A 24,674-nucleotide genomic window follows, 5' to 3' on the forward strand; every position below is an offset into this window, starting at 1 on the left:
TGCTCTGCTTCTGTTTTCTGCTCCCCGCTCCGCCTTCCCTGGGACCCGCCTCTCTGCTCTGCTTCTGTTTTCTGCTCCCCGCTCCGCCTTCCCTGGGACCCGCCTCTCTGCTCTGCTTCTGTTTTCTGCTCCCCGCTCCGCCTTCCCTGGGACCCGCCTCTCTGCTCTGAGACGCCGCAGCTGTAAACGCCAGATGCACGAATGGGCCTGGGGACCAGTCTAGCCCGTGTCAGCGCATTTTCCACTGAGACCTCCCTGACTCCTCTTACCTGGGCCACGGGGACGATTTGAAAACACTTTCTGTTCAGTTTTGAGGCCGGCTGTTCTAATTCCAGATCCCCATGTAAGTTCACAGGTGTTTTTTCTTTGCTTTTTGCTGGAAGCATCGGAGCAATTTCCTCTCTGCGTGTTTCCCTCACCCGCCGGGCAGGTTTACACACCGAATATAAACCATCAGCGTAAAAGTCAGGAATCTGCAGGCCCCGTTCCTCTCAAACTGGAGCCGTGGGGTTTAACAGAGGAGAGAGGCCTGGGGAACCACGGGCGATCACATTTAGAATTGAATTCCCTTCTGGCACCAGACCCACCCCTGCGCCCAGCACCCCGCAGGATCAGGGAAGGCGGGGAAACCCGAGTTTCCCCGCACGTGTGGACCCCGCGTTTCCCGGCTCTGGATGGGTCCTCGGTGGGCGTCTCTGCCCCGGACCCGGTGGCCGTGCCACTGTGTCCCGCACAGATGGTGCTGGAGTGGTGAGGGCACGGAGCCGCAAAGCCCCTGGGAGCCCTTGCTCTGTGAGGTCAAAGGTCTCAGCGTCTCACCCTGTCTGACCTTTCACCCTCAGCACTTGGGCCAGCTCAGCCCAGCAGGCTGCCCGGGTCTCCCTTTCCAGAGGTGACTCTCAGGTGTCTCCTTCATGGGGCCCTGCCCTGCCCCTGTCCTGCCAGAGGCTAAGATGCCGGAGTCTGTCTTAGCATCTTCAGGAGGGACTGCCTGTGATTCTGTGGGAGAAAGAAGCACCCCAAGATGCCAGAGGAGACTGAGGCTGGATGAACGGTGTCCCCCGTCATCCCCACTCAACATTAGTGATTCCTGCTTCCCCTAAAGGTGGGACGTTTCAATCATGCAGAGTCCTGGCCCCTGGCTTGTGAGGTGAGCCTGGCTGGAGAGGAGGGTGCCCACAGCTATGAGGGGGGCACTTGGACCCCTTCCGTTGCTTTACTAAGGGTCAAAACTAAGGGCTGTGGAGACATCTGTGTTTTGCTTGGGACAAAGATAGGCAAGTACCTTTCCGACCAATGTATAAGTTAAACTATATACAGTCAGCCCTTCGTACCTTCCGTACCACATCCACAGATTCAACTAACCTTGGATAGAAAATATTCAGAAAAAAATTCCAGAAATTTCCAAAAAGCAAAATATCAATTTACCATATGCACTGACAACTGTTTGCATAGTATTTACATTGTATTAGGTATTATATGTAATCTAGAGATGATTTAGAGTATACAGGAGGATGTGTGTAGGTTATATGCAAAAACTACACCACTTTTTATACAGCACTTGAGCATCTGTGGACTTTGGTATCCTCGGGGCTCCTGGAACGAATCCCCCATAGTTACCGAGGGACGATTATACTGGCCTAAAAAGCAAGCACATTTCTAAACAAGGAACATTCACAGGCTGTTGTCGGGTAGCTTTTCTCCTCTCCTGATGTGTGTCTCTCAGAAGGAGACCCCTTGCTATGCTGGCAGCAGACAGTGAATCCTCGATTAATCCCATTTGCTTCTCCCCAGATGGGAAGACCTTATGGTTGTTGGCAGAAGTCTCAGATCCCGTAAGAGAGATTCCGCAGGGCCCGTGTAGCCCTTCCCCATGGGATGTGCTTAGGTGGACACGTCTGGTGAAGAGTCAGGGCTTCCCTGTGGACCACAGGGCCCCCCAGGGTCCTCGGCCTCAGGACCCAGGAGGGGTTCAAGGGGGATGCTACTCGCCCACCCCACCCTGGTGGGGGCACCCCACCTCCTGGGCCCCGGGGTGACTGGCTGGGATCATTTTCCTCCCTCGCCCAGGCACTCGGGAGGCTGATGGGCGGACGGCGCCTCTCACACCTCTGGGAAAGTGGGCCGTGACCTGGATGCCTCGCCCTCCCTTCTCTGGCGGCAGCGTGGCCGGTGTGTTCACACCAGCCAGTGGTGTTCCTGGGAACCGTCTAGGACTCCTTCCCTGGAGACGTGCTGAGAGCCTTTGTTCCATTTCAGCTGCAAACTTCAAACACGGAAGGAGGGGATCTGCTTTTTCCATCACAGGCGCGGAGCCGGGAGGAACCCAGACAGAGGCAGGAGTTTCCCATCTCGGGTGTGATCCTGGCCCCAGACCCCGGTCTGCCCTCCACCCTGCCGACCACACAGGCACTTGGCTCGCGGGTCGTGCCTAATTTTTAAATTCCCCTTGAAGAGTGATTTAGATCCAGAGTCAGAGGGTCAGGACTTCGGCCTCTGTGCCGCTCCCACATGGAAGTGCTTCCCTGCGCTCAGAGCAGGGCTGGCGATGAGAAGAGGGGTGACCCTTTTTCCTGGGGGAGCTTCCGGGCCTCTGATGACGCGGGCGCCTGGCTGCTGCCCCCTTCTAGTGCCGCTGCCATCACATTTCATTACTTTGCACAAGCGTCACAGTAGTTTAAACAAATGGGACCTAGTTAAACTGAAAAGGTTTTGCACAGCAAAGGAAGCCGTGACAAAACAAAAAGACAACCTACTGAATGGGAAAAGATATTTGCAAATGATACGACCGATAAGGGGTTAACATCCAACATATATTACAGAAGCCGCTCATGTAACTCAACATCAAACAAACAAACAACCTGATTTAAAAATGGGCAGAAAAACTGAAAAGATATTTTTCCAAAGAGCAAATGCAGATGGCAACAGGCACATGAAAAGATGCTCAACATCACGAATCATCAGGAAAATGCAAATCAGAACCACAGTGAGGTATCACCTCACACCCGTCAGAATGGCTATCGTCAAAAAGAACACAAATAACAAATGAGCATGTGGAGAAAAGGGAACCCTCCTACACTGTTGGCGGGAATGGAAACTGATACAGCCACTGTGGAAAACAGTATGGAGATTCCTTAAAAAACTAAAAACAGAGCTACCATACGACCCAGCAATCCCACTCCTGGGTCTATAGCTGAAAAAAAACCAAAAATAAAAACACTAATTTGAAAAGATACGTACACCCCAATGTTCATAGCAGCACTATTTACAATCGTCAAGGTTTGGAAGCAACCTAAGCATCCATCAAAAGATGAATGGATAAGGAAGATGTGGCCCATATATACAGTGGAATACTACCCAGCCATAAAAAAGAATGAAATTTTGCCATTTGCAATAACATGGATGGACTTGGAGGGCATTATGCTAAGTGAAATAAGTCAGACAGAGAAAGACACATACTGTCTGATGTCACTTATATATGGAATCTAAAAAATACAACAAACTAGTGAGTACAACAAAAAAGAAACAGAGTCACAGATACAGAGAACAAGCTAGCAGTTACCAGTGGGGAGAGGGGAGGGTGAGGGGCAGGATAGGGGTAGAGGGAGAAAAAAAGGGGAAAAAACGGCACATAGCCGTGTCCTGGAGGGTCTGGTCCTGCCCGGGGCCAAGGAAGCCTCGCTGAGGCTGGGCAGGGGTCACCAGCAGGTTCTTATGTGTATTTTCGATTTTGTGGGGTTTGCACATCGCACACTGCAGTTCCCCTGCTAACGACCTTCTGTGGCTCTAAATGGCTGCAGCCACAGGGCTGTCTGTGACTGAGCATGAAGGTCACAGCAGGCTGAGACACGAGGAGGGGACAGAATAGGCAGCCTCTGTCTAGCTTTTAGTGGTTCTCAGGTTCGTGTGCATCACCTGAAGGACTTGTGAAAATCCAGAGGCCGTCCTCACCCCCAGAGTTTCCGATTCTGTGCTGGGACCCAGGGATGGCCTGGGATGATGCTGAGGCTGCTGTGAGGACCACTCTTTGAAAACCGTCCTCAGCATTGAACGTGGGTTGGGGTGCCAGCCGGGGTGGCCCAGGTGGCATGTGGATGAGGTCAGGCGTCTCGGACGCAGCCTAAAAACGGGGTGAGGAAAAGGGAGGCTTAACCTTTTTAGGGTTTTTCCCATGGACTTTCTTGAGCCTTTGGTTGTGTTGCTCCCTGAGTTTCCTTATAGGGTTTGAGGCTCAGGTAAGCTCATCTCCCTGAGTACCAGGCCCCTCTCTCCTGAACCAGTGGGTGATCAGAGACAGGATGCCCCTATCGGTTTCTGACCCACACGTTCTCCTGCAGCCCAGCCCGGTGGTTGGGTGTCCGGCGGCATCAAATAAGAGGTTCTTGAACTATTGATTGGGAGTCGATTAGATACCATTGATCCCAGTTTCCTGTGGTGCTGCTGGCTTCCCAAGCTCCCTGGCAAGTTTCCTGGATGAGTCTCTGCATCTCGTTGAGGGCAGAGCAGCTGCTGCCAGGTGCCCTGAGCTGGCATCCAGGAAAAGCCCAGGGACGAGCGAGAATCCTAGGAACAGGGTCATTGATGGAAGTGTTCACTTATTCGTTCTTTTGTCCATTGGTTCAATAAATATTTAGTAAGCGCCTGCTGTGTGCCAGACACTAGGGTAGGCACCAGGGATACAGCAGTAAACGAGATAGCTCGCTGTTTGCATGCTCTAGAGAGGAAGACAGCAGACAAATAAGTAAATACATAATGTGCTGCGTGGAGATCAGTGCTATGAAAAAACGCGGTAAGAGGAATGGGCAGGTTGGTATAGTTTTGAGTGAGCCGGCAGGGTCTCCTGAGGAGAAGGCTGGGAGTGAGGGAGCCACGGCGTTGTCTTGGGGGAGAGCTTTCTAGAGGGAGGACACAGCAAGTGCAAAGGCCCTGAGGCGGCAGCCCTGGCAAAGGAGAGCTGGGAGAGAGATGGGGCCGGGTGACCCACCCCCTCCGACCACAAGGGTTGCGATGGAAGGTCAAAGGGCTTTGTGTATTGCCAACCCCGTGGGGTGTTGTGGGCTGTGAGGGTGCGGCTCTCACATCAGTTTTAGCAGCTCGGCTTCTCCGGCTGGATCATGAGGCGTGTCCATCCTCTGTCATTTCAGACTCAAAGGCAGTACATCGAGGCTACCAATGAGAGCAACCGAATCTTCCTGTATTGCGCCTTCCTGGACTTCAGGTACTATCTGCGTGGGAGGGCCCCGGGGAGAGAAGGGAGCAGAGGAGGGGTGGGAGGGGGCCCAGGGTGTCCATGCTCGGTCACACGCCTGTCCAGGTTATGATCTACTTTTATTTTGTTGCTTCTTATATTCTCTTTTTCTTACTCCAGTTGGAGTTTTGTGTGTATTTGTTTAACATCTTTATTGGAGTATAATTGCTTTATAATGGTGTGTTAGTTTCTGCTGTGTAACAAAGCGAACCAGCTATACATATACATATATCCCCATATCTCCTCCCTATTGCGTCTCCCGCCCGCCCTCCCTCTCCCACCCCCCTAGTGTGTATTTGTGTGTATTTTTGGTGCCACTTTATCTCTCCTATTGACTTCTGGTGTATTTACTTCCTTTCAATTTTTTCTAGTGGTTGCCCTGGGGCTTAGAGTATGTATCTTTAATTCATCCGTGTCTACCTTCCAATAATATTTTGTACCACCACACATGTATTCTGAGACATTACAACAATCTTTTCACAATTCTTCTTGCCCATCCTTTGCACTATTCTTGTTGTACATTTTACCTTTACAGATGCCAGAAACGCACAATACATTGCTAGGATTTTTGCTTTAGAAAGTTAGTTATCCTCTAAAGCAATTCAAATTAAGAAAATAATAACTGCACATTTCCCTTCATTTTTTTCCATCTCCAGCTATTTCATTTCTTTGTGTAGATCACAGTTTCCGTCTGGTATATTCCTGTAACTTGTCTTGTAGTGTGAGTCTGCTGGCAGTAAGTTCAGCAGACTTTTATTTTTGAAAGATATTCTCACTGAGCTTAGAATTCTGGGTCACTTTTTTTCCCTAGACTTACACTTTAACAAATGATAGAAGCAATATGTCAAAACATTATTCTTTTTAAAAAGAAAACATTATAAGAAGAGCATATGTCCCATTGGACCTTTAGATCTTATCCTGATCTCTTCTCTTGCCTGTAGTAGCCACAGTGGGGAGATTTTTGTGTGTATTTTTTGATAATTTATGCATGTTTTATATTTATGTTCTTGGGAAATATATGGTGTTGTTTAGTTCCATGTTTCTTGCATCATTCCACCATCCTTATTTTGTGTTCTGCCCACATCTCTTTTCAATGACATGTAGTATTTTTTTCGTATTTATATACACACATTCCATTTATGCATGTGAAAGAACAGTTTTCTGCTCAGATGCCAACTCCCTAGGTCACAGGGTAAGACACGTATTTTCCTGTTATTTGGTATCTCTTGACCTGGCTGCCATGGCAGATTTATTTACTCCCAAGTCGGGGAACCAGGCTTCTTGTTTCCGCGGGTTCCCTGGGACGCGGATCTTTACATGCACACAGAGGTGATGCCACATGGGACTCAGCTCCCCTGGTTAATGAAGACATCATCACGGCTTCGTGGCTCCATTTGGGAAAATGTGACTTTCACGGTTTTTAATTCGCAGTCACTCTTGGCGCCAGCAGAGGGGACACGTTCCATCCTAGGACCACGCTCCCCGAATTCGTGCCTGCCACTTCTCAGGTCACCCTCTAATTCAAGTGTGGCGTTCATACATTCCATGGACAAAGGTCACATACAGCCCAGCAGCCGGTGTCGCTGGTTCTCCTCGAGGGCCGGAGACAGGTTAGCCCTAACAGGTGGCAGGGTGGGGCAGGACGTGCCGGTCTTTAAGGCCCTTTGATCCTGACGTTACTAGGGGGTTGCTCCTGAAAACTGGTAGGTTCGAGTGGTGCTGGCTGTGCTCTCTGGTCTCTACTAAATGCTCCCCACCTCACTCATCACAAACGCTACCTCTGAAGCCGCTGTCCCCAAACCTCGGCCCTCAGGCTCAGTGCCACCCCTCAGCCTCCTCCAGACGACCCTTCCCACCTCACCCTCGGGTTCCACGCTGCCCAAGCTCACCGAGAGCTACAGTCGCACAGCATCCTCACAGGAACACCCTCTGCCTCAGGGATGAAAATAAAGATGCCGCTAGCGTGTGCTTTGTTCACAGAACACCGCAGGAGCGCGGCAGGACTGTGTTTATCCATCACCCCTCTGGGACGGCCACCTTTCTCATCCACGGCAGACATTGCTGTGAAAACTGAATGTACAGCAAAGAGAAACTAGAGCCTTTAAATTTCTTCAGCTTTATAAAAGCTTTCCCCAGGGGCTCCTGCCTTTGGCCGAAGCAAAGATTTGTCTTTGCTGATTACTCAAAGTTGCAATTTCTGGGAAGAACCATTTAAGCATCCTTTTTTCGAATTTGAAAATATAGAGAGATACAGGGAAGAAAATTGTAGTCGTTCATATTCTCACCGCAAGAATGAACCACAGTTAACATTTGTGCATTTTTGCTTCAAGTCATTTTTGTCTTGGTTTATACTTTAAGAAATAAAGCAAGTAATGCGTCAAAACATTATCCTTTAAAAAATTATAAAAAAGTAAATATGTAAAAGACTTTTACATCTTATCCTGGTCTCTTGCCCTCTCTGTGGGGAGTTTTCTCAATAATTTATCTATAATTTATGGCTATGTTCATAGAAAATATACGATCTTCTTTCGTGTCATGCCCTTGCATCATGATTATGCATTCAACATTGTATATTAAGTTTCTGTGTTTTATCCATATGGATACATGCTGCTTTTGACTGATGTATATACCCTACCAAATTTTATCCAGGTCCCCGAGGTGGACATTAGGTAACTTTAAAATGTTCTCTAGTATCACGCATCATTCAGTAAATACCCCAGACGCATCCCTGTGCACAGAGCCCAGAATTCTCTAGAAGTGGGATTGCTGGGTTGCAGGACCCGCACACTTCACGCTTTCTAGATTTTATTGAGGTAGAGTTGATTTACAGTGTTGCGTTAATTTCTGCTGTACAGCAAAGTGATTCAGTTATAGATATATATATTCTTTTCCATATTCTTTTCCATTATGATTTGTCACAAGATATTGAATATAGTTCCCTGTGCTATACAGTAGGGCCTTGTTGCTTATCCATTCTATATATAATAGCTTGCATCTACTAATCCCAAACTCCCAATCCATCCTTCCCCCAACCCCCCTCCCCCTTGACAACCACAAGTCAGTTCTCTAGGTCTGTGAGTCTGTTTCTGTTTCATAGATATGTTCATTTGTGTTGTATTTTAGATTCCACATATAAGTGATATATGGTATTGGTCTCTGTCTTTCTGACTTAACTTCGCTTAGCATGATAATCTCTAGGTCCATCCATGTTGCTGCAAATGGCATTATTTCATTCTTTTTTATGGCTGAGTAATATTCCATTGTATATACGTGCCACATCTTCTTTATCCATTCATCTGTTGATGGACACTTAGGTTACTTCCATGTCTTGGCTATTGTGAACAGTGCTGCTGTGAACATTGGGATGCATGGATCTTTCTGAATTATAGTTTTGTCTGGGTATATGCCCAGCAAAGGAAACCATAAACAAAATGAAAAGACAACCTACGGAATGGGAGAGAATATTTGCAAATGATGCAACTGATGAGGGCTTAATTTCCAAAATATACAAAGGGCCCATACAACTCAATAACAACAACAAGAACAAAACCAACCCAATCAAAAAGTGGTCAGAAAATCTAAATAGACATTTCTCCAAAGAAGACATACAGATGGCCAGTAGACACTCCATGTTTATTGGATGTTGGACCAGGTGTTTTGCAAAGTGATTGGGCCAAAGTGGTTATGCCGCTTTCCCCTCCCGGGAGGAAAGAGGTGCTTGTTTCGTGGGGCCTGATCAACACCAGAAGCACCCTAGTCTCCTCAGCCTGGTGGTGAGAACGCTTTCTCAGCCCACGGGCCAAGGGTGGGCTTTGCTTCCCACTGACGGTTCCTCCTGTGTCCTCAGCTCCGGAGAAGGCATCTGGTCAAACCAGGGCTGCGCTCTCACCGAAGGGAACCTCAGCTACTCTGTCTGCCGCTGCACACACCTCACCAACTTTGCCATCCTGATGCAGGTGGTCCCGCTGGAGGTAAGCGCCAGGCGGGAGGGGCTCTTGGACTGCGAAGAGGTGCCTTCTCTCCGTCAGCCTGCAGTGGGGGCTGGGTGGCAGGTCTTCGTCGTCAGCGCCGGGGGCTTCTGCCACAGCAGGGCAGATGGGAGCCTGTGCGGGTAGGGAGGCCCGGTGGTTGGGGACATCCACGAGGCTCCGCTTCTTTGGCAAAAGCTCTTGTGCTCCAGGTTTCCTCAGCCAGCACCTATGCAGACCCTGGGTCCCTCTCGAGGATGCACGTGTCACCTAGGAGGTGGTCATAGCCGCGTTTTCTGTCTTTGGTCACTGAGCTGTGAAACCCTCCCTGTGCCATGGGCGTGTCCAGCAGAGCGAGGTCCTCGGCTATAAGCAGTGTGCCTGGATGTCCAGAGAAAGTGTCACCAGTGGTGGCATACAGCTGCATCTATGTCCAGGGTGGCCACACCGTGTCCTCAGAGCATTTCTGCTGTGAGACAGGAGACCCTGGGCTGCAGACGGGACCCTGGACCTGTTTCTGAGGGACCTGACTTCCAGCCCCAGAGGGAGTGAGCCCTGAGGTGGGGGAGGGGATTTCCGACCACCCCCTGCATCCTCCTCTCCAAACAGGGCCAGGACGTCTACCCTCAGGTTAAGGATGGAAGAGGCCCCTCCTGGTTGGGTTTCTCTGCTTCAGAATATTTAATCTTTTTTGCCTACTAGGCTTGGTCAGCACTGAGAACTAGAGATTAACTCCTGTGGTTCAAGGGAGGCATAGCTTGTAAGAGAAGACAGTGATCTTTAAAAATGCAGATGTGGGGCTTCCCTGGTGGCGCAGTGGTTAAGAACCCGCCTGCCAATGCAGGGGACATGGGTTCGAGCCCTGGCCCCGGAAAGCCAATGCAGGGGACATGGGTTCGAGCCCTGGCCCAGGAAGATCCCACGTGCCGCGGAGCAACTAAGCCCACGAGCCACAACTACTGAGGCCTGCGCTCTAGAGCCCGTGAGCCACAACTACTGAGCCCTCGAGCCACAACTACTGAGCCCGTGTGCCACAACTCCTGAAGCCTGAGTGCCTAGAGCCCGTGCTCCGCAATAAGAGAAGCCACCGCAATGAGAAACCCATGCACCGTAACGAAGAGTAGCCCCCGCTCACCTCAACTAGAGAAAGCCCGCATGCAGCAACGAACACCCAATGCAGCCAAAAATAAATAAATAACTTTAAAAAAATGCAGATGCCCCGTGGTAGGATCCTCTGAACTATGCTCAGTCCCTGACACCTGAGCGTGATGACTTCCTTGGCTTCTTAGGCCCACGGAGAAAATTGAATTTCCTGGTGGGGGTGGGAGAGCAGGGAGTCGACGGGGCTTCTCCTAGGATCTCCTAAGATGCAGGGCGGCTCGGGCACCTGGAGACAAGTTTGGTTTCATCCCACACTGGTTTTGGAGATTGAAGATTTTTTACGACTCTGAATTTCTGGCTGCTTTGAAGATCCGTGGTGATGCTGGGCCAGAGCTGTCACCTGAAGCAGTGGGGCTGGAGCTGGGCAGGGGCTTTCTGCTCCTGTGTCAGTGGAGCTGAGTCCTCCAGCCACTCGGCACACCGGCCACTTGTCAAGAGGATGCTCTTACCTCCCCACTCCCGTGTGCCTGAGGGAAGGGAGGTGGCGGCTGACGGGCAATGAGATGCCCCGGCAGACTGAGTCTCCGTTGCTATATGACCTGCTCTGGCAAACCCGCCGCCCGTCACGCGGGCCCGCCCTCTCAGGGTACATCCACTCGCAGGGTCTGTCTGTTTATGAACAGACTCTGTTCTCCTGAGTGTTGTAGCCCAGGCACTGCACACACTGGGCGTCAGGAAGGATTTGATGAGCCTGTGATTGCATCAATTTTGTTAGGGAAGGTGTGGTTCTTATAGCAACACCCAGACTGCAAGCAGTGTTTACCTAAGGGTTGGTTCCTTATCCACCATCACTCGACTGCAAGCAGTGTTTACCTAAGGGTTGGTTCCTTATCCACCATCATTGGGTATTGCCAGGCCCAGAGGTTCATTTGTAAACAAGAAAAACCATGCGTTTCTGCTTTGGAGTAGTCTATATCCTAGTGGGAAAGACAGAGCATAAACAAATGAGCAGGTAAACCGGTAAGTTCAAAGAGCAGTAAGTGTAGGAAGAACCTTGGAGGGAGCGATGGAGGAGACGGCAGGTGGGGAGGGGGGACGCCTTCGGGGAGTGTGGTTGGGGGGGTTGTCCCCGAGGAAGTGACATTTGAATGGCCAGCAGAGTCTTGTCTCTAGAAGGCCTGGGAGAGGAATATTCCAGGCTGAGAACAGCGAGTGCAGAGGGCAGGAGGGCTGATCAGGTTGGCGTATCGCGCGTGGAAGGTGGTGAGCAGGGCAATCTTTCCACTGCGAAGCGTATCATGGATTTTACAAGCAGACTGTGGATTACTTATGGAGACTCTGGAGAGGAGCTCCTGGCGACCCCTAGGAGGACATGGGGGCTGGTCCGCCCCCCACCCCGCAAACTCCCCGCACGGACACACGCAACACTGTCGATCTGAACAGGTGACCCCCTCTGCTCTGCTCGTGATGAAGCTTCAAGCGAGGGTGGGGTGAGCAGACTTCCCAGCAACGCCATCAGACGGAGAGTCGCCAGGAGTTGCTAGGTTACTCCTGGGAAAACTGATGACGCGTGAAATGAAGCCCAGGCGTTGACGCATCAGCTTTCAGTTTCAGAGCAGGCAGTTCTGTCGTAGACTTGAGGGGTGCAAGCCCACCTGTCCGCCCAGCGCACCTGTTGTCCAGGCAGGTGTGACCCCCGCCAAACAATCCCAGTGGGAGCGTTTTCTTAAAGGTGTGACCTTTAGGGAGCAGTTGAGTGACTGGCACCTCCTCCCTTTTCGTTGCCATCCTTCACACGTGCTCGGTCAAAACCCTTTCTCGGGACTTCCCTGCGGTCCAGTGGTAAAGAATCGCCTTCCAATGCAGGGGATGCGGGCTCCCTCCCCGGTCAGGGAACTAAGATCCCACCTGCCGCGGAGCAACTAAGCCCGTGCGCCACAACTACTGATCTTGCGCACCTCAGTGAAAGAGACCGCGTGCTGCAAACTACAGAGCCCACGCACTCTGGAGCCCGCGCGCCACAACTAGAGAGAGAAAACCCACACGCCACAACTAGAGAGAAGCCCGTGCGCCGCAACGAAAGATCCTGCGTGCCGAAACTAAGACCCGACGCAGCCAAAAAAAACAGGAAAAAACACCTTTCTCTCGTAGACCTGCAGCTCTTTGATCCTAAGTTGGGGCGGACACCGGGTTGTGAACCGTTGGTAGCCGGGGAGATCAGTGCGGTGGGCCGTTGCTAGTGATTTAAAGAAAAATGAAATAAGATGACAACATAGCAGAGTGCATTGAAGTCGGGAGAGTAAGTCCCTGTTCGTGAGGCCCGAGCATCAGCTCCCCTGACTGCACGAGACGCCCGCTCTCCTGGCCCGTCCACTCAGTTGCTTCCTCTGCCACCCTTGCTTATCCTAGTCCACGGGTCCTGACACCACTCATATCTCCTGGCACATCAGGCCCTGGCAGATGAGAAGCACGGCCTCTGTGAGGCTCACCCTCGGCCTCTGTCCTCCACCCAGGTCCCCTTCTCCTTCCTCCTGCTAAGGGCCTCGGCCCTTGTGGCTCAGTCTGCAACCTTCTGGTGTCACAGGGGAGAGTCCAGCCACTCACATTAGCCCCTGGCAAAGGCACCGCCCTGCCACCATGCAGAACCTGTGTCAGTGGTGCCCGGAGGGTCTGAGTGGTCCTGTGACCAAGCCCCCTCCTTGACAAGTGGAGAAAATGAAGCCCAGAGGGCGGGGTGGCCCAGCCTGTGGTTTCTCATCCATTCATCAATGAATTGTTGAGTTCCAGGTGACCCCTAGGCTTTGTAGGCGTTATTCTGGAAAAATACAGTGCTCATGATCGTGAGTGCGGATGGAGACACGGCCTGTGAGGGCAAACGTGGGAGGGTCAGGCCGGAAGACAGAGGTGGCCCCGCAGGGCCTCCTGAGCGGGGGGCGACGGGTAGAGACCCCAGGGGGTTGCAGGGGAGCCATGCAGACGCAGATGGAAGGGCGTCCGGGCAGAGGAGCCGTGGGTGTGAGGCCGGAGCACGAACGGCAAGGAGGCTGGTGCAGCTCCCAGGACACGTGCCAGGGAGCTTCAGACCCAAATGTCCGGGGGCGCCGAGAGGCCGCAGGAGCGACGGGGGTGGAGGCCATCGTGGAGGGTGTGGGTGTGGTGAACAGAGAGCCCCTGCCCTGCTGACGGGGCAGCCGCTGCGCACGCGGACTGGAGCTGCCCCCTCTTTGATTGAGAAAAGCTGGAGATGGGTTTTGTGCAAAATCTCTTGATTTTTAGACGTGTCATTAGTTATCCTTTCTAGGCCACGTGTGAGAGTTGTATCCGTGGCCTGGGCCAGTCCGATGTCCGCAGACCAGCAGCCTGAGCCCCACGTGCTCAGGGACCGTCGGGTCTTGTGAAAACGCTGATCTAGGTTCCTCAGGTCTGGGTGGTTCCCTGCTCACAGGGCCCAGGCGGTGCCCAGGCACTGCTGGCCCCAGACCTCTCTCTGACTAGACCCTAGAGTCAGGCACCTTCTCTGTCGAAGTCAGATCCAGCTTGTGTTCACGTCCCGTGAAAGTGGCTGGGCCGGTTGTTACAGATCTGAAGGGCGAGTTAGGGTTAGTCTGATTCCAAACGTGTGCTCTGTAGCAGGTGATGGGACCTCGGTTGGGGGTCTGAAGGGAGGGAGTGGGACAGATGGCCCTCCAGGAAGTAAGATGCAGAGGAGATGGTGAGACTGCCTCTCGGCAGAGCAGTTCCAGGCGCGCAGGAAACAAGACTTGCTCTGCAGTGAGCCGCAGGCAGACCGAGAGCCAGAAGGAGGGCGGGTGTTCTGTCTGCAGGCGTGGCAGCTCTGGGGTCACTGGAGGTGGGCTGTGGTCCTGGGGGTCACAGAGCGGAGTGCCTGCTGGTGACAGTGAACACAGGAAAGGCACCGTTTTGGGGTCTCTTCCCTCCTTCTGGCCTCGCAGATGAGGGTTTGGGGACTTCCCCAAGGTCACCTGGGGGCAGAGTCCGGACTTGAGCTGTGCCCTCCTGTGCAAAGCTCAGGCTGGTGGTCACGCCCCGAGATGGACCCTTTGCCCACCGAGGACTAAATCCAGTTTCCCCTGTGACATGGGTGGGCCTGCTGGGCAGTGGGAGTGGGCAGAGGGGTAAACACACAGCAGGAAGTTGTGCTTGTGCCTGTCGGTGGGGGGGATGGAAGGATGTAGAGCAGGGGAGGGTCATGATTGGAGTTGGAGTCCAAGCTCCCTTGGGCTTCCAGGTGGAGGGTGGGACCAGGGGGGAAGAGTAAGCCTGGGAGCTCAGCGGGGACACACTAACACCCACTAACCAAGTGGCTTCTCTCGGCCCAGTGACTCCTGTGGGTGGGGGGGGGGGGGGCGGGCAGAGGAGGCGGCTCGGCCTAGGAAGCTGGACGACTGGGGTCACAGAGCATCTGTGATTCCAGACCTGCCACCACTCAGTGGCAACACCAGATTTAGACACAGTCAGTGGCTGTGTTCATGGAAGCAAATCATATCTACTCATCGCCAGGAAAGGTCGATTTGAAAATGCTTTAAAATTAGCTGTGCTAAAAATGAACGTTAAAAAAAAGCAACAAGGCAGTTATCACAGGTAGATGCCAGATCCGTGGGGCTTTTGGAGAATTAATGAAAACAGCACGAACGCCTTTGCCTCCCTGACGTTGAGCCCGCGCCTTCCTGGGCTCCGGGGCAGGCTCTCTCTCTTCCCAGCCCACGTGGCTTCTCCCTGCCCGTCTCTCCTGGCTCCCCTCCCACCCAGCTTCCGCCTCGGGGGTCTGCCCTTGGACCCCCGCCTCCCCGAGTGAGTCAAACAAGGGTGGGGAGAGGCTGGACCGAGCCCCCCGGCCTGTGTGTTACGCCCCCGGTAATGCATTTGTGTGGAATGACCCCAGATGAGAGAAGAATACACTTCGCAGCTTGGGGAGACCGTTGCTGAGGTCTGAGAACACACTGCCCGTGGCTCCTTCCCGGTGCCCAGTGTCTGGCGTGCGGCAGCGGCCGGCTGAACGAGTGTGTGCATGAGGTAGTCAGTTCCACAAGGGAGAGCAGCTTGGAGAAATGCAGGAGCGCTCCCCCCGGATGCCCGAAAGCCCAGTGCATGTGGGTTTAGTCAGTAACCCTGACTTCCAGGCACAGGGACCAAAGGTGCACAAGAGGAGGCCGGCGGGCGCTAGAACCTCGCTCATCTGTGAGGATTGATCAGCGGCGGCCGCCAGGCACCGATGAACAGAGGCTCCCGCTGCCTGGCTGCTCTGGAGGGCTGCTCCAGGCAGGATCCGGGGCAGGGGGCGGGCAGGTATCACCCCGGCTTTCTTGTTGAAGCAGCAGTCACCGCAGCGCTGCCTTATGAGTGGGATTTATAGGTAGGAAGGGAAGTCAGAGCAGGCAGTATCAGGGCTGCCCCCTGGCTCCCTCAAGGGCTCCTTGACAGCAGCCTGGGCCTGGACGTCTGTCCTGGGAGGCAGCAGGAGCAGTGTGCCAGGACAGGTGCACCTGGGAAGGCTGGACCGACCACGGGGGCCCCTTCACCTTCCCATCAGTCAGGGAGCCTGGGGCCGGGGGCCTGGCAGCCACAGGGAAGGAACTGTTTCCTGAGACAGAGTCACAGTCTGTGGTCTGCAGGCTGACTTTGGCCGGTGGACATGTTTCAGTTAGCCCTTTAGTCAATATTTAATTTTTTTAAATTTATTTTATTGGACAAAATAACATTTTACAGCGTTGTGTTAATTTCTGCTATACAGCAGAGTGATTCACATTCTTTTCCATTACGGTTTATCACAGGCTATTAAATATAGTTCCCTGTGCTCTACAGTGGGACCTTGTTGTTTATCCATTCGAGATATAATAGTTTGCATCCGCTAATCCCAACCTCCCACTCCATCCCTCCCCCACCCCCTCCCCCTTAGCAACCACAAGTCTGTTCTCTATGTCTCTGTTTCTGTTTCATAAACAAGTTCATTTGTATAATATTCCAGATTCCACATATGAGTGATATCACATGGTATTTATCTTTCTCTGTCTGACTTGTCCTGGCCATTATAAACAGTGCTGCAATGAACACTGGGGTGCACGTATCTTTTCAAATTACAGTCTTCTCCAGATATATGCCCAGTAGTGGGATTGCTGGGTCGTATGGTAATTCTATTTTTAGTTTTATCAGGACCCTCCATACTGTTCTCCATAGTGGCTGCATCAATTTACATTCCCACCAACAGTGTACGAGGGTTCCTTTTTCTCCACACCCTCTCCAGCATTTGTTATTTGTAGACTTTTTTAAATGGTGGCCATTTTGCCATTTGTCAACATTTCAAAGCTCAGAGATATTATCTAAAATTTTGGATTTCTGGTTTTCTTAAAAAGAAGATCTGGCCACACAGAGCTTCCACTCCTGGAGGAGCAGCCCTGCTCCCTGCAGGTGGGGGTGTGCACTGCAGTTCTCCACAGTCCCCACCACTCCCTATCACCTCCCTCACCCTAGGGGCCATTCATCATCATGTTCTCATTATTCTGCTTTTAGGAAGACAGTAAAATGCTTCTTGTTCTTTTCTCCGCTGGGAAAGTGACATACACACTAAGAGGAGCTGTTGTTGGAAAAGAAAGGAAGATAAAGATGCCTCTTTCTGGAAGAATAGTTTCACTTGTCTAGTATGTATGCACGCTCCCGGCTGGCCTCCTGAATTTACATAAGCTGCCTCTCGGGAGGCACTGGCGTTTGTGGTCTCTGACTCAGAGGGGTCCGTGTCCTGAAGCAAACTCCAGGCTCTTCTGGGCATTTCTAAATCTAGCCGCTGGTGGGAAAGGAAGGGCACGGCTGGGGCACACCACGCCTTCCTGAGGCTGGAGCTGCAGTGCGGGGCTGGGAAGGGTGCCTTCATAGGAGCCCCTCCTCCATCTCTCAGGGCCCATGTCCAGTCTGGGCTGATGGTTAGAGGACCCACCGGTGGCTGCCACACCCTCAGACTCTGGCTGCCAGGGAGGGGCGCAGGAGCCTAATTACAAGGCGGCCCTGGGGCTGGTGAAATGCCCCCGCTCTGAGCTGTATTTGTGGTCCTGGTGGGCGTATCGCAGACAGGCCAGGCCAGCGTTTAGTCCGGCGCTGGCGAGGGCTTGATTCACCATCGGGAAGCAGGTTCTTTCCTCCAGGATCTCCAAGCGTGCATGTCACTTAGGCAGCTTCTGATGAGCACCTCCTGTGTGTGGCTGTGTCCCCATCACTGGGGTGTGGCCAGCAGTGGCCCCACTCTGCTTCCCGGTCAGCTAGCCACTCGGTCCCTCCCCCAACACACCGCATGACCTTGAGCAAGGGCCCGCTCTGAGCGTTGGCTTCCCTGCCTGTGACGTGGGTGAGGACCCCCCTCCTCGTGGAGCTGGGGGGTGGGTCAGACACCTCCCAGCCCAAGTACTGAGCTTGGAGCACCCAGGCCCAGGCACTCGGCCTGACCGAGGCCACGGTGATGTCAGCATCAGCGCCCGCCTGGGATGTCCTGGCAGCCGAGGAGCCTCATCAGAGAGGAGTAGGGAGGGGACTGGCATGGAGCGGGGCTGAGCCTGGGGACCACAGACCTCCCGCAGGCAGCATCAGAACTCCCCCGGTGTCTCTGGCGCTTCTTTCATTCTTCCGAAGGACGGCAGGGTCCCGAGTCTCTAGGTGCAGAGCCAGGACTACCGTCTCCTTGTTGACGGGGGTCCTGTGGGAGGAGGGAGCTGAAAAGTCTCCTGTTTTGCCTTTATTCCCGCCCCCCTCCCCAGGATGTAATGCCTCACCTTGTGCATCTGCACATGGAGGGGCCGGTCCTGAGTGCCTTCCTCTTGCAGACCCAGAAAGACCCCTTCATCACTCCTGTTCCCTGGTCCCTGCAGTTATGTAGGAAAGGGTAGCAGACAGGCTCCCGCTGGGTCCTGGACGGTCCTCTGGGCTCTGCCTTGCACACCCGCTCTCTCCCTTCTGCTGATTCACCAGCCAAGCCCTTTCAGGCTTTGTTCGGACCAGGAGCTTCCTCTTCTGATCCCCCACCACCCATATCCACGGAGTGAATCTCACCAGCCTCTCCAGGGAGCCTGGGACGGTGCTGAGCGGGGCACTGGAGAGGTGCAGAGCGTGCCTCCCTTCCCCCCTCCTACCTCCCCTGCCCCTCCCATCTCTCTCTCTCCCCTGCCCCCTCCCATCTCTCTCCCTCCTGTCTCCCCCCTCCCCTGCCCCTCCCATCTCTCTCCCTCCTGTCTCCCTCCAGGGCTTCCTAGGGCCCTTTCCCTGAGTCCTTGCCTTGCTGCCTCTCTGGGGTGGGCATGTTGGCTGAGCTCTGGGGCTGGGCCACTGCCTGCCATCCCCTCTCTCCCCGCTAGAACCCCAGGCATGCAGGCATGCGACCACCTGGGACTGGTGGAAACAGGCCGAGGAGGTAGGAGCAGACATTAGGGTGCAGGAGACAGCAGCCTGGTGCTGTGGGGATGTCAGCTTGGCCATGGGCCCGGCCCTGCTGTCCTGGGAACGGTGCCTCTCTGTGGGGTCAGGACTCCCCACCACCAGCTGGCAAATTTCATCATCCCCCAGAGTCCTCCACCGAGACCCCGGCTGCTACTCCAGGGGCAAAGCAGCCACCGCTTCGTTTCTCCTAGAATCTTCTGACGCATCTGCTCTGGAGCTGTGATGGGGCTTGAGCTGCAGGGGAAGCTGATAGCGGGGTCCCCGAGGGGTCCTCTCTCAGGGTTGCCCTCAGGCTCGAGAGCTCCCTCCGTGGGGTTGAGGTGTGAGCATGGTGGCCAGGAGCAAGGATGCCGGGAATGAGCCAGGGTGGAGCTGGGGCGTCTCCATGCCAAGGATCCAAAGACTGATGCGCAGCCCGCCAGAGTGGGGGAGACAGGAGAGAGAGATAGAGGCTAGGGCAGGGGGGCCAAGGGCTCCACGGTGCTTCAGGGTGGTCAGCTCTGGGCTGGAGGACTGAGTTGGGGATTGAAGTGTGTTATGACCCAGATCGGGTAGATTCCACATTTTTTGTCATAAGCATCATGGATCTCCGCATGGTGGTGGAAAAAGGGGCAAAGGGGAACCATCTTTGATAAGGTGCCGCCCCCTGTGTCAGGGGGTGGGGAGCCCCACAGGAGCCCAAGGGCTCCTTGCCAGACTGAGGTGAAGCCAGGGCCAATTCCTTGGGGTGTGTTTGCTGTAAAGATGCTACACCACGTGGGAAAAGTGCAACAACACAGAAGGTAGGGTTGAGCACGCCGGCGCCCCCATCCCGGGTCTCCCAGGGCCCTGCCCGGAGTGGCGGCGGCTCTGTCACCGCAGAGACAGTCTCCGTGTCACCCGCTGTTCCTTCGGCACAGGGCTGCATGCGGTAAAGACTGTTGTGCGCTTTTGAAAGACGTATCGGTGCATCCTGGTGACTGTTCCATCTGTCTACGCGGACCTACCGCATTCATTTTCACCACTGCGTACCTCCCCCCGCCCACCCCGTGATTTCTCTGCGGATCAACATCAGGTGGCGACAGTCTGGCTGCTGCAGAGACAATAAGTATCTGTGTGCAGACGCCCTTCCCTTCACTGTGACAGGGGACGTGCTGGGTCAAGCAGCGCGAGGCTTTAACTTTTCACAGATGCTCGAAGCCACCGTTTATGGGGAGGGGGTGCTCCAGCCCTGCCTCCATGCAGAGAGTGTTGGGGTGACTGGTGTCTTGGGTCCACGTGCCTCCCCCAACAGAGGCTGTGCGTGCTTTGCAGTCTCAGTGTTGAGTTACCCCCGTCCCACCCCCGTGTATAAAGCTGGAGGTCACACAGCTTCCAGTTAGTGTCTTGGGGGCTGGCAGCCCCGGGGTCAGGGCCGGCGGTTCCTCGGCTCCCTCGGCTGGGCTGCCCAGGGCTGGACGCAGGAGAGATCCGTTCCCCAGGACCCCAGTCTTGTCTAGGTCCTGGGCCTTTGTTCTCAGATGCACCCCTTCCCCCGCTGGGCTCTGCATCGCAGGGCTGACAGCTGCTGGCTGGCTTCCCAGGTCCCTGCCCCTTGGGGCTCTGGTAGGAGATGGGAGGGGAGGGCGGTGAGGCCCCACGCCCACCCTCTCTCGCGAGCCTCAGGCGGCTTTCCTGGCCTTGTCTCTTGGCAGCCTCCTGCTGGGCAGCTCCTGCAGCCCATGGCCCTGGCTTCCCCAGGTGACTATGGGCCAGAGCAGGTGGCTTCCTGCTGTGAGTAATTAACGCCTGGGTCGCACCACCATCCCTGTGGCATCTCTGTTCCCCTCTCCCCTTTGTGAACACTGCCCTGAATTAAATTTCCAAATCTTTGAGAGGCTAAAGCGGTTACTGTTTTCCTAGCCGGCCCCAGACCAGTACACAAGCTGTGTGGCTGAGGGGAGATGGTGAGGCATCCCCAGGAGCCTGGTCTGGGTAACAAGGGGGTGAAGGGGCTCCGTCCTCGCCCCCGCTGACTCCTTTGATGAGGTAACTAGCCCGAGGAAGGCAAGTCACTGACATCTTTTGAAAGACACAAGAGCCAAGTCCTCATGCATCCCGCGGGGAGAGATCCCACCCGATGAAAGGCACAGGAGCCAAGTCCTCATGCATCCCACGGGGAGAGATCCCACCCAGTGCACCACTGCAGGGCTGTGGGTACCAGACCAGGCGCGACGGTCTGGTACAGATGAAGTTTGGACAGAAGCTCATCTCTGCCTGTCCTTGGGGCTGTGGGCTTATTTCCACCACTGGAATGCGAGATCCACCTGCAGTCTGGACTCAGCACAGCGGGTGTGGCCGGCAGAACCTGCAGCTTGTTAAGCCCAGGGACTGTCACCACACCCCCGGCTGCCCAGGGGCTGCACGCCCCTCCTGTCCAGGGCTGAAGGAAGGTGCTGTGGCTCAGCCGCCCCAGGGGGGAGGGCAAGCTCCACCTGGATCCCAGCAGGAGGGGAGACCCAAGGCGGGAAGGAGCCGGCCTGGTGAAGAGCTGGGGGTTGGGTGGCAGAAGCAGAGGAAATGGAACATAGGGTCCAGGGGCAGCAAGGGGCTGAGAGCATCCGCGCCCGGGCTGATCCAGCGAGTGGGCTGCACGCTCTCAGATGTGTCCCCACTTGTCCTTCACTCTGCTCGGCCGCAGGTTCCCTTGACAACTGGTTTCCTGCCATGTCCAGCCAATGAGAGCCAGGCACGAAGTGCTACACCTCTGCTCTTGCTCAGATGCTCCTGTCACTGCCCGTGTCACCTCCGTGGCCCCTGCTGCTGCCGTGCCCCCTCCTCAGCTCATGGGACAGGCCTGTTGTGTTTCCAGCTCTGCCAGTGGCCCCAGCTCTGCTCACATCACCCCTTCCCATTGTCCTTCCCACCCTACAAGGGCAGAGGCTCTTGCTGTGGCTGTTCTCTGGGGACCCTCACCATCATCTCCTTTTTCAGGGTTTCCCACACTTTTACACCTACTTGCTATGTTCAGTCCCCTCTGCTGAATCTTTCCAGAGGCGTGGACCCTCCTGACGGAGTGACTAAGGTGGTGGAGGCAGAGGTGCAGGCGGGGCTGATCCCTCGGGGGCCTTGGAGACCCTGGGAAGGATGTGGATTTCATTCTAGGTGCGGGGGTGCCCAGGAGGCGGGTCAGCTGGGAGCCATGTGTGCTGGGTGGCGACTGGCTGAAGTGGGGAGCAGTGGGGGGTCCAGGGGGTAGAGGAGGTTAAGGCAGGGGCTCTGGAAACTGGGGAGAAAGAGGGATGTGTGGCCACTTGTCAGCTGAGGGACCGACAGGGCTGGGTGAGCGTGGGCTCTGAGGGGAGAGGGGGGACCCAGGATGACTCTCAGGTCTGGGCCCCCCTCCCCGTCCCCCACCGATCACCTCCACCACGGCCTCTGTGTCCATCCCAGCCTGGTCAGTCTCAGAACTAGCATCCTTATTTCTTCCCTCATGTGTTTATCCGTTTATGCCTTTGCTCATGACCTGCTTTCCCCACTGCAGTGCAAGCCCCAGGCTTGGCACACAGTGGGCGCTTAATACATGCTTGATGCAGATGGGGGCCCAGGCCTTCTGGGGTCAGCACTGTCTTGCCAGCTGTGCAGTGTTGGGCAGTCACTTTTCCTCATCGTGATAACCAGGATGCCCACAGGCTGCTCTGCGGGTTCAGCGCCTGCATGCAGCAGGTGCCCAATAAAGGCAGCTCCGTTCTTCCCCCCTTAACCATCCACTCTTCTGTGAGTGCTCCACTGCCCCAGACAGGCATTCTGATCTTTGGTTCATCTCTAGAGCATCTGGAGTTTGCCAGTCCTCTGTTAGATGCCGGGGACCCCGACACGAGCAGGACCGTCAACTCTTGTCTCCGTGGACCTCACCACTTAGACAGCGTGCCGCTTCCAGCCCAGGAGACCCTCTGCTGTCCTCTCTGTGCACTTCCTGCCGTGTGTCGGGGCCTGTGTGAAGCCCACACCCCCTCCCGTCCAACTTCACAAGGCACAGGCTGTTTGCAGGTTACAGGGGAGCCACGTTTAACACAGGATGCAAGTTCACTTAATACACTGACAACCCAATGGGCTGAACGTGTGTTAAAGTTATAAAGCTCTTATATAAAAAGACAGGGAAGTAAACCCTTCAGGCAATCAGGGTCTCTCAGTTTGTCCCCCACCAACACACACACCATTCTGCTCTGTAGGTTTGACAGCTGTTTTAAACCAGAAAGGTCTGAAGACCCCGACGTCTGCAGGCAAGTTTCTGCTGGTTCCTCCTTTGGTCTCTGCCTCAGTGCTATTCAGACCACCGCACAGAAGGATATGTGAGGTTACCTGCGCAGGCTGTGGGGCTCCAGATTATGGGGTATCTGAGGGGATTTCAAGGGTCCTTTTGATCCCCTCTCATTTTTACCTTACGGCCTCACTTTATAATTCAAGTGCCATGGAAAATACGACCTTCCAATCTAGCTTGCCTTATGTTCTGTATAACCATTTCAAGACGGGCTGGCCAGGATGTTAGCAAGGGAGGGACCATATCTCCTTTTTTAAGTGTTCCCTATCGTGCTTGAGGCTGGCTTGAGGCTGGCTTTGGTTGGGTTTGGTGAAAGTTGTGACGAAGAGTTGGTTGATTGGTGGGGTTGGTTGATGGTGAGATTGGTTGATAATAGGGTTGGTTGATGGTGACACTGGTTGATAATAGGGTTGGTTGATGGTGAGATTGGTTGATAATAGGGTTGGTTGATGGTGAGATTGGTTGATAATAGGGTTGGTTGATGGTGAGATTGGTTGATAATAGGGTTGGTTGATGGTGAGATTGGTTGATAATAGGGTTGGTTGATGGTGAGATTGGTTGATAATAGGGTTGGTTGATGGTGAGATTGGTTGATAATAGGGTTGGTTGATGGTGAGATTGGTTGATAATAGGGTTGGTTGATGGTGAGATTGGTTGATAATAGGGTTGGTTGATGGTGAGATTGGTTGATAATAGGGTTGGTTGATGGTGAGATTGGTTGATAATAGGGTTGGTTGATGGTGAGATTGGTTGATAATAGGGTTGGTTGATGGTGGCGTTGACTGATGGTGGGGTTGGAAGGCATATGGTACAGAGTTGGGTAGGTGTGGGTCTGAGGCTAGGGCTGGACTCCCATTTATCAGAAGCTCTAGGCCGAGTGTGTGTGCAGAAAACAGGGAACGATTTCAGCCAGTGTGGCTGCCAGGTGCAGCCCTCACGCCTGGACGTTTCTACCTTGTGCAGTGAACTCTCACGTGAGCCTCCTGGAAGCTCCCTGCAGCTCTGTGAGCGGAGGAGCTAAACTTTTATTATCTCTCTAAGAGGTATGCGAACAGTGATGTAGATTAAATACGTCTTTTATGGTGAATCACTGGGGGAGTCAGGGGAGTAGACTTGAGGGCTGTTTCTACCCTAAAACCTTCAGCAAATACCTGTGGAAAACCATCATTCTCAGTAGTACCCTGCTGTTCTCAGAGCTGTGGTTGATGCGACGGTGGAAGTTTCAGGAACGTGATCTCTGTCCTTAGAGAGCTCGCCATCTCTCTGGGAGTAGGAAGACTCTCCCGTGAAATGGGACAGTAGTATCAGAGTGGGACGCGTCCCACTGCGGGGCTGTGAGATGTTTGGGCAGTACAGCGATGAACAGGGACGGGTAGAGCTGAGACTTCGGGGTGCGAGGACTCATGCGGAGAACCTGGGCTCAGGGCCAGACTAGGAACGGGACGTCCCAGTGGCAATGGGGTGAAGGTGTCACGGGGGCCAGGCTAGCTCTTGGATACTGACGTGTTGCTATCCTTCATTTGCTCCCATTTCCATTGATTATTTAAGTTAATTTCAGTTAGGTGAGTTCTGCAGAGGTGCACCTTAGTTTCCAAGAACGGTTGACGGTCTGTGATGCCCATAAACTCTGGTATTCCCTACA

General features: G+C 54.0%; 1 protein-coding gene across 1 annotated transcript in view; it reads left to right on the top strand.

Moving 5' to 3' along the window:
* Nucleotides 1–24,674, top strand: part of ADGRD1 (adhesion G protein-coupled receptor D1) — a 139,301-nt gene that overhangs the window by 82,899 nt on the left and 31,728 nt on the right. Inside the window, exons 14-15 of the mRNA XM_007455454.1 lie at nt 5,145–5,218; nt 9,096–9,219. Of these exons, the coding sequence (XP_007455516.1) occupies nt 5,145–5,218; nt 9,096–9,219 (198 nt within the window). The remainder of the gene's footprint in view (nt 1–5,144; nt 5,219–9,095; nt 9,220–24,674) is intronic.

This window comes from Lipotes vexillifer, unplaced genomic scaffold, assembly GCF_000442215.2.
Source record: "Lipotes vexillifer unplaced genomic scaffold, Lipotes_vexillifer_v1.1 scaffold671, whole genome shotgun sequence".
Lineage (NCBI taxonomy): Eukaryota > Metazoa > Chordata > Mammalia > Artiodactyla > Lipotidae > Lipotes > Lipotes vexillifer.